The sequence below is a fragment of the Trachymyrmex cornetzi genome, unplaced genomic scaffold (assembly GCF_001594075.2).
Source record: "Trachymyrmex cornetzi isolate Tcor2-1 unplaced genomic scaffold, Tcor1.1 scaffold388, whole genome shotgun sequence".
NCBI classification, from domain to species: domain Eukaryota; kingdom Metazoa; phylum Arthropoda; class Insecta; order Hymenoptera; family Formicidae; genus Trachymyrmex; species Trachymyrmex cornetzi.
This window is the reverse complement of record NW_017298619.1, coordinates 130,106-140,607: the sequence shown is the minus strand read 5'-3', so window position 1 is coordinate 140,607 and position 10,502 is coordinate 130,106. Positions and strand designations below refer to the sequence as shown.

At 28.2% G+C, this 10,502-nt stretch overlaps 2 protein-coding genes across 7 annotated transcripts in view; both read right to left on the bottom strand.

Annotated features, from left to right (window-relative positions):
* The window catches only part of LOC108763917 (uncharacterized), a 22,752-nt gene extending 15,141 nt beyond the window's left edge, over positions 1-7,611 (bottom strand). For 2 of the 3 annotated variants that reach the window (XM_018511849.1, XM_018511851.1), the window contains exon 1: positions 7,534-7,610. Coding sequence is in view for 1 of the 3 variants with exons in the window: in XM_018511850.1 (XP_018367352.1) it covers positions 7,534-7,556 (23 nt within the window). In the remaining 2 variants the exon portion in view is untranslated. Of the gene's footprint in view, positions 1-7,533 lie in introns of all 3 variants that reach the window. The other variant, XM_018511850.1, reaches the window with a different exon arrangement.
* Positions 7,582-10,502, bottom strand: part of LOC108763920 (uncharacterized) — a 5,069-nt gene continuing 2,148 nt past the window's right edge. The window contains exons 1-3 of one of the 4 annotated variants that reach the window (XM_018511859.1): positions 9,493-9,558; positions 9,085-9,376; positions 8,174-8,315 (exon numbers count right to left, since the gene is read on the bottom strand). In XM_018511859.1, coding sequence (XP_018367361.1) covers positions 8,194-8,315; positions 9,085-9,361 — 399 coding nt within the window. In that variant the 5' untranslated portion in view covers positions 9,362-9,376; positions 9,493-9,558 and the 3' untranslated portion in view covers positions 8,174-8,193. Of the gene's footprint in view, positions 7,749-8,173; positions 8,316-8,415; positions 8,510-9,084; positions 9,377-9,492; positions 9,559-10,502 lie in introns of those variants that run through there. The other 3 variants (XM_018511858.1, XM_018511855.1, XM_018511856.1) reach the window with 3 other exon arrangements.

The window sequence follows — 10,502 nt, the reverse complement described above, 5'->3', positions numbered from 1 at the left end:
CATATATATATATATATTACATAATCCTATAGTATAATATTAATTATTATTAATATAATATAAGCTGTTAATATAAATAATATTAACATAATGTATACATAATGTCTCAGAAAAATCGCCAAATATTTTGTGCGCGGATAGAGCAGACTAAGCTGAGTCGAAAAATCCTCTATTACACATTTTTCAATTTTCGTAATAGTTAACAAGATATTATAATTACTAAAAATCACTGAATATTGGTTTTCAATAATTTTTTACTCAAGTACCTACTATATCAACTTTACAGAAAAACAGTAAGAGATAAAAATTGTTTATTTTCTTCTCATAGAATTCTAAAAATTTTTTACGTAAAATTATATGTAAAATTATACACGGAGAAAATTTTATATTTAAAATTACTATAATGTGGTAGTAGCTGCGGTCTTCATGTAAATTATAAGTTTAAATGCTATAGTTATTTTTTTAAAAACAATAATATAACGTAATTTTTACACTTTTTCATAATAAAAATTTTTTATTAGAAAATCAAATATACCTAGCAAATTTTGTTTGCGTACCATAGTAAAAATTAACTGTTAGAATATGGCTTAACAAAATAATTATTTTATTTATGTGATAAAAATTAGTATTACCATAGTAAAAATTAAGTCAGAATCATGTTGTGGGGGTCCATCGAAAATACAAGACATAGTAAAGTGTAATTTAAAATATTGTATTAAAACTTAATATAAAATTTTCTCCGTGTACATATTTATGTATGAACAAATTTTTTTGCATTTTTCTAAACTTAATTTTTTCTAAAACGACCCGGGAAAAGATGTTTTATATATATACATTTATATATAACTATATAAATTATATGAAATTATATAAAAATTAAAAACATATTTTATATATATTTATATATAATTATAGATATATAGAATATGTCCATATATATAACATTTTTTTCCGGGAAACAATGTGAATTGTTGCATTAATTATTTTTTGTTTTTTAAATATATTATTATCATTATTTTTAGTACACTAAAAAGTAATTTTACAGAAGAAAGAAAGGTGTATGGACATATTTTATATATAATTATATATGTTTATACATATTTATATATGTACATTCATGTATAAAAAATTTTTTATCGGATAATTAAAAGATATATTTAAAATTTATATATATACACAGAAGTATCATTAAGCATCAAGATCCAGCGTTGGTCATATTGAACGCTTTACTATTATTTAATTTAATTTATACTATAATTTTGTTTGTAGTATATGGATACTTTAGCAATTTACATTTATTTTCTTACTTCTTTATTAACTTTAATATTACTTTAAATAACATTTATTTGATTAATTATTTAAATTTACTTTAATGATGATTAAGGAATATAATTAATATTTAAAGAACATTCAAAGAAATATTCAAAATAAGTATTATCAATTTATCGATAATACTTATATCAATTTATTATTATCATTTAAAATATATATATTTAACAGATATATGTTTATAATATGTGTACATGCATAGACTTCTTTTAAAGTGCGTTCCGAATTGCACATGAAGTGCATGATGGATCATTTGTCATTGTTGTTCACCAAATAATAAAGAAGGGTGTATACATTACGGATTATGCGTTTCATGTCTAATTCAGAATGTACCCTTAATCATCAATATTAAATAATCAATAAGATAAATTCGAATCAATGAAATAAATGTAGTCATTTAAAATAATAAAGTGATAAATACAAATTAATAAGAATAAAGAAACAAATTGAAATTTCTTAGACTGACAAGACGAGACCATAAAGGACTCCTTACGACGGATTTTGATTAGTGTGCTTGATAAACACAAAAATTTGAACTACAAATTGTACTTATTCAAAATCTTTATTAAAAAAAAATATGTATTCGTAAAATCATTACAATTGTGGGTTTTAAAAAATATTTATTCATGAAAATATTATAATTATTTTATGAGTATTTATAATTCATTTAAAGTATTCAAACAAAATATAAACTAAAAAGAAGACTCTAAAATAAGCAATAACTGTTACCCCTAAATGTAACACTTTAATGATTCAAAGCGATTAAATAACATCCCAGATAACAATTTTTGCGTGCAAGTTTTGCGTGCGCTACGCATGCAAACTTTGCAAAAGATTTGCGTGAATTTTGTTTGTTGGATATATTACGTCGTATGTATTGTATACAAGACTAGTTCATGTACACATATACGCTAACAAATTACGTGCAGATGGCAAACGTACCACTTAACTATTTGCTTGCGTTTGACATGGTTCTTGCGTCAAGTTTTGAACACGCTATTCACATGCAAACTATATAAAAGATTTGCGTGAGTTTTGTTCTTATTGTTAGAATATATTATGTTTGTGTGTATATGTGTATCGCTTATTGATTTGGCACGCATCTTACACATTGTAACAAGAGTTTTGCGCGCAAAATTTGTTGGTCATTTGTTATCTATATGACGCACTGGGATAAGGTTTTGCGTACATAGTATGAACTGTTATTACACCGTTATTATATATTATGATATATTAAATATTTACTCAAAATATTTTTTGGGATATTGTTAAATCTTGTCTTTAAAATCTGTAATTTTTAATTAAATATTACGCGTATATTAAATTCTTTTTATATTCCTTTAAGAATGTGGTTTCCTCGAAAATTTATAAATGTTAGTTTAGAAATTAAATGTAACATAAATGTATAAATAACTTTATGTAATTAAAAAAAAATTATACAATTCAAATTCTGAATATTATTCTTCTCCCAGTTTCATTATTTTTGCAGATTTCTATTTATTTTAATACTTAAAATAAACTATATGTAGATAATGCAGAGTAAAAGTGAATGTAAAATTAAAAATATTTGTAATTATATTAACAAAAATATTCATTCAAATTGAATGAAAATATATTTATCCGTTTCTGAATAAATATAAAAAAAGTGTATTCATGTTCGTATCCATATTTGTTATTAATTCATTTATTTTCGAATATTGAATGTGGATATTTATCAGGCACACTAATTTTGATCTCCTTCAGTATGATGAATCTATATCGAAAATAAATTGCGTTGTGTCCGAATGTTAAATAGATCTTGTATATAAATAGTATTTTTTAATGTATAAAAGGATTACCCAATTATTACATGGAAAATTAAATCCTGCTGAAATAAATTTAATAATTTTTACATGTATACTTAATGTAGCTTATACTATATGATGTGACGAACAGAAAATAAAATAAATAATCATAGACACAAGACTCAATAATAGATAGTTTTTGAGCTATGATCATGCATAGAGCAGGTTTGATATACCACATATAGCTCAAAAACTATTCATTATTGTGAGTGTTGTGTTTTTTTTATATCTTTTGTCCACTACACTTATACGTGAAAACTAACTCATTTCGTCTATTTTGCATATAATTAATGCGAGGTTCTTTCATGCATTAAAAAATATTATTTATTACAAGGTCTATTTAAAATACTTGAACAAGGGATAATTTACTTTCGATGTACGTAAATTCATCATGCTGAAGGAGATCAAAATCTATGAAGAATTCATAATTATGTGAGTAATGGATAAGTATTATATTCATCATTCAAGACTAAATAATGAATAAATTTTTATTCGTTATTCAAAAATTGTTGAATAAACTTTTATTTATTATTTACAAGCGGCTAAAAAAATTTTTATTCTTTAAATTTTATTTATTTAAATAAAAAATTATTATATCCATTATATTATAATATATAATATTATAATATATTAGAATATATATATTATAATATCCATTTCCGGGACATACATTGTTTAATTATTTAAATGTAAAATATGTAAGTATATATATATATATATAAGGATTGCAAATTATTTTTTGTTAAATTTCAAAGATTCTTTTAAATATTTAAATATAATTTTCTTTTGATGCGCTCGCGATTATACACTAAATGCATAAAAATTTATGTAATTCTATATAAAATATAAAAGTATACATTAATTTCCAGCAAATTTTGCCCATAGTCAATCAATGATATCATCACGCAATGATTGCATGAGACCGAGGACGCATATATTGTTTAATCACGCATCAAAATTTGTCGATGCATCGAATCACTTGCAACACAATTTCGCAAGCAACGCGAGTGGTTTCATCGTTGACTCCAATTTCGCGGCTCATCACGGATTCCTTTAAAAACGAGCGCGCTAGTCCTGCTGCATCAGTTCGATTTTGACTTCGATCTACGAACAATGTATCTAAAGAGTTGCTGTGCGTTATTCCTGCTGGCGCTAGTCGCCTGTCAGGCTGCACCTTCATCTCAGGCAATTGAGAAATCAATTAATGAAGCAGAGACGTTCGCCAAGACCAACATAGAACTAGAAGGAACTGGTGCGGAAAAGGATAGGGCGAAGAAATCGGCAACGACCTTCTGCGTAGAAGTTCGCTCAGGAAAGGCAGAAAAGATTCCTTGCACGCAGGAGCTAAGACCACAAGGGCTTGTTCAACAAGAGACATCCAAACCGGTGGTTATTGTGCAACCTATATCAATACCAGCATCAGTACCAGTGCCGATACCTACAGTTGTCGAGTATCCTAAACAGCCGCTTGTGATCCATCAACAACCTCAGATTCTACCTCGACCAACTCCTCAATTCGTAGCACCACCACCATCTCCTGTGCCAGTAAAATTGCCTGCTTCAGCGCCAGCTTCAGTTCCGATTATTGACATCGTACCGCCAACTCCAGCTTCTACACCTTGCGACAAATCACCCATTGTGCAGCCGGCACAGTCACAAGTTCACACGCTCCATGTCATTCATTCGCAACCGACACCGCAGCCATCCAGGATAGAAAGGCCGCTATTTAGACCGATTTTACCACAGGTAAAAAAAATTATCAATTTGAATAAATTATGAAGAATAGATTATCAATTTGATAAATTATAAAAATTTAAAGTTAATGGTAATAAGTGATAAATTTTAAGATAACTTCTTTTCAAAATTTACTCAAAACTCGTTATTTACCTTAATTTTTAAACATTCAACTTTAAAGTGATTAAAAATCTATAAAGATTTAGTAATTAATCTAATTAATTTTCCAATTAAATTAAATTGATTATAATATTATGCAATTAAAATCTACTTTAAAAAAAATAAAAATTAATAATAAATTAATATTTTGATTTATTTCTCCTTCACAATTCAATCATTAGGTCTGTTTTTTATTGCTACACTTTGAACCGGTGCAATAAATTGAAGTGAAATAAATGTATATTTGTTTCATTTCAACTTATTATACTATGTGTACCAGTTCAGAAAGTGCAGCAATAAAAAACAGACCTATTGCAACTTTTGCAGCAATCGATTGTGCTGCCTACCTGCAAAAAATGTAACAGACTAATGCCGCCACCATTTCCGCCTAAATTTCCAAAACTTGATGGCTACAGCTTGAATTACCCTACAGCTTTTACCGATGTAAGTGGAAAATATTATTAAGTTCTAAAAGTACTTTTTAATTTCTTTTAAAACTATAAGTTGAGTTTGCACCAAGTTCTTGTACTTCTTGTTTTCTGAATCTGTAGTTTTTTTGTAATATATATAATATATATATATAGATGCATCATATTTTACATATAAAGACCTACAACTCGTTATAACAGTAACGACATCGTTATATTGTCGTTTTAACATATATTACGTATACCGTTACGATGACGTTATTGTTATTACAGAATATAGGCCAAAGTATTTCCATATTAAATAAAATATTATTTTATTTCTTGCTGGTGTAGCTCTCCCAATATGGACAAAGCACTGATTGTGAAGTAGAACCTACATTCGAATGTAATTGCCGACCAGAAAACCGCGTTGTTGAGATATCACCCCACAAAATCAAGATTCAGGATCCTCGTATGGCAAATGCTGGCGGCGCAACTATCGATTCTATAGATACCGTACCTTTCAACTCTATACCCCATAGATCCTCGATGATCTCCAGGGAACACGACCCTAGCATTTCTAACATCATATCGGACCAATCCATATTCTTTGCTTCAAAAGGAGCTAGAGAAGCGGTAAGTACCAATTAGATGTATTAAATAGTAATTATCATACGGTCCCACAATAATTTTGAGATAATACGGACGCCATGCCCCAGTAGTGCGATATTCTTAAAAAGCAATAAAAAATGCAACATTAAAAGATTCCCATTTGTGCAATTCTATTGTTTCTTTAAAAAAATTATATAAAATTTTGTAAAAATCTTTATAAAAAGCTCGACTGCAGTTTGTATAAGAAGAGCTACATAATATTTGATTTCACGCGCAGGTTTAATCCTTTATATCTTCGATGACTTCATTAAAGGAATTGGACCAAGAAAGCTTAAAAAAACCAAACGTTTAAAATATTTAAAACTTTGTACAAAACACACGTGTCTTCAACGAAGACGTTCTTATGTATTGTTTGTTCACAAAATAAAAACAATTATTCATAAAAATCTTTCCAATACTGTTCTCCCTCTTTCAATCCTCCGATTAACATCCAATTTTATTATACTCGATATACAGCATAATAAATTTCTGAAGCAAAGCGCTACATTTGGAATCTTTTGATGTGTATGAAAAGAAACATTAGTTGTGCGATCAATTGCTGAAAATTATAAATAGAAAATTATCGTATAGCAAATTCGTGCAGAAAGAGATCAGTATCAATTGCACATATATTTAAGTTAGAAATGATACTTAAAAAATGCAAATACTTGATTTTAAAACAATAAATTCTATTTAAAGACACTTAAATACTAAATATATCATAATATGTGATTTTTACAAATAATAAATATTGAATTTTTTTTTACAGGAAGGAAAACATTCACATCGTAGGAAACCTTACGCAAAATTCCCCGTAAACTTTAATGTGGAATTCCCTGTTGCATATGGAACCGACGGTACCAGCCGTACTTATCTACCTGAATACTATCCTTCATATCCTCCATATCCTTCAAACTCTTACCCTTATGGAGCCTATGAAACCTATGGAACTTCTTATCCAGTAAACTACGACTCTCTAGCTTCAGCAAGTAATGTACCAGCAATCACTGTAAATGCAGGAGGACCATTTTATAGTCCTCGTGAATCTCAACTCACTGACTCATTGTCTCAACCGAATAACGAAGCGCAACCAAGAGCGTTTTCGACTGATATTCAATCAAATTACGAGCAGAAAGAAATTACACAGACCGACAAGGAAAGCATCATCAAGGAAATAATTCCCGAAACTAACGTAGTTACAGAGACGTAAAAAGAAAGGACAAAACAAGTCGTTATTTATTTTATTTAAAGTATTGTGCTTAATTATCTAATAATTTTTTAATTTTTCTACAATTTTTTAATTTTTCTATACTATATTGAAAATATTGTTAGTTTAAACAAATATATATTTTCTATCAATAAAATATCACTTTTTAAACCGTAAATTATGTATACTTTTGACCACTCACCGTTTTGAATTCTGCACTCCCATTTTTGTGATTTCCTGTATTATATTTCCGTTCTGTATAATTCTCTTTTACCATGAGACATATTTACACACGCGATTTGTTTCCGAACCGTATGCTTCAAAATTTTAGAATTATCACAATCGAGATTGAGTATAATTTTTCGAAACGTTTTAATTGATGTTCATGGATAAATTCACGTTGTTTTAGATTTTATCCTGCAAAATAAAAAATGTTACATATAATAGTTAAATTCAGTATATTATTTATAAAACAACAGCGTTTAGCAAAATATTTATTTTGCAGCTGAAAATTTTCTTCACGCTGATTGGATTATACTTTTAGAGAAATAGTCTTATAATCTCTGGAAAATAGTTGTAAAATAACAATTGTAAAATAAACATTTTGCTGAACGAGATTCAATAATTAATTTTATAATATAAATTTATCTGCCATAATTTTGTCTTTTTAGAAACATATTATCCTTTATTAAGATAATTTATTAAGATTTGTACAGAAACTGAATAAATTTTAGTATATATAATATAAAGGCAAATATAAATATACAAACGCTAATATTCTTATAAGCAATTAAAAATATCAACCTATTGAATTTTATTTTATTGACATTATTATTGAAATGCTTGAAACTTATGAATGACATTATTTATTATTTCTTCTAAATTCGTTTCCAATTGCTGGAAACACCATTTGCTTGTTGTTGGACACATTAATACTATGGCGATGGTGCATATTGTTATAGGAGCAAGTAACTTCGAAATTAACTGTAAAAGGATTAATTATAATTAGTTATAAATCAATTAAGAAAATTTTAGATACATGCATGAAATATCCAAGATATAAGTAGCCATCCTAGCAACATTATTGCAGCTGTGATTAAATACGGAACATATTCCGGACGAAAAATGTTGCGCAAAAAAGGAATTTTATCGCTCAAATCAATCAATATAACTTCCAACTGTGAAATGATTAATGACATAATTATTAGAATAAATGTAACTGAAAATATTGGAAAACTTACATTCATTTTGTCTTCGATAAAAAAATTTCGTAAAAACAATTTTAATTTAATTTAAATAATAATCGTTATACAATATGTACAAAATTTTACTGTTACAAAATAATTTTTACAGAATGTGTGATTTACGCAATAAATTTTGTCATATATATTTTTGCTATATATAATATAATGAAATTTTAACCGATTGCACTAACGTAGCAATAAACTGACTACTTCACTACGTTTAATCCTATTTGTATATGTATATAGTGTGAATACTAAAATAGTTCTCAAAATCTTTTATCTTTTCTCTCTTCATAAATATATAAAAAAATTTTTAATTTCTCAAAAGATCATTATACAATAGATTTCATAATAATAAATACATTTTATTTCATGTTTATATAAGTCATATAACAAAGTATAAGTTGTATAAACAAAATAAATTATTTTGTACAAATGATTCTCTTCCTGTGATTGTGTGTGTGTGTGTGGATCCTTTTTTATCAGCAGTCAATATTAAATGTTCTTACGTGCAATTGATTCTTCCATTAAGCTATTATCCTGTGATTGATTTTGTGCAGGTTCAATTATACCATTGTCTGATAATATAACGGAAAATTCATCTTTTAAAAACCGAATATCTTGCGGTATTTCTTCAAGAATGCTACTTTTATATGGCACAAAAGGAGTTTGCATGTCAAGCTGAAGCTGAGCAAGACGTTCTTGTTGAAGAGTCGTTTCCTGCTGTTGATCGCATTTAACAAGAATGCATAGTTTGTGAAACGCCGAAGATGTCATTCTTGCCATCAAGATTGTTAGAAGCTGTACAGGACCAGGTGTTCAAAATTAACTGACCATGGGGCTACTTGACCCTGGTCTTGATTACATATGTTTAATAAATAAAATATCTATTAATACTCTTTTATAATAACCCTTACGGAAAATACTCTTAAAATTTAAGCGTTTACACTTTAATAAACACTGAAAAAATACACTCAAGGTAACACTCAATTAATGATTATTTTGGACGCTCAACCTGAGTATAACTCTCAACTTGAGTGTTATTGATGACTTGAATGTTGAGTGTTAATCTCAACTTGATAATTAACTTTAGTGTCAGGGTGAAATCACACGGTGCGGAAAATGATTGCGTAACAAAGAATGCGTCATTCAGCGGACCCAACAGTGAGTACTCGCTGTTATTGGTATATTCTTCTAGATCTAAAATTCTGATTGCATGAGCTAAAAGAATACACTAATAACAGCGAGCATGGCACTCGCACTCAACTGTTGAGTCTGCTGAATGCGCCCATTGAAACAACCAATTAGGGCTATTCGGAATAACGCAGAATAAAGCTGATTGGTTGCTTTTGTGACATATTTTCTTTTCCGCACCGTGTGATTTCACCCTTAGACCCTATGTACAATGGAGGAAGTATTATTATAGGAATAGAAATAAATATTAAAATTTCAAAACAAATAAAAATTTCAAAACAAATAAAAATTTTAGAACAAATTAAAATTTCAGAACAAATATTAAATTGTAAACGCCATTATTTTTAAGTACGCAAATATTTGCGGGCATCTACATTCAATATTTTGGCATTTATCTTAATCATGGAAATTAAAACTCAAATAATTGTTAAGTTTATATACTCAATTTTGAAGACACTCAAAAGTTTAGGGTTTACGCTCATTTATTGCATGTCATACCCATGGTATAAGGATAAGGGTATGCTCATGCCGTGGATACCCACTGCGCAGTCAAAGTGTGATGTCACTCTCGGGGCCAATCAGACCGCCCAAACGAAAACATGGCGGCTCCTGATGCTTGACACCATATTAATGTTCGGTGTTACATACACAATGTCCTGTTCTGTGAAAGGTTATGGCAATTATTTTCGCAAAACAAAATTGCTTAATGGAAACAGTATAAAATATTGCTGTA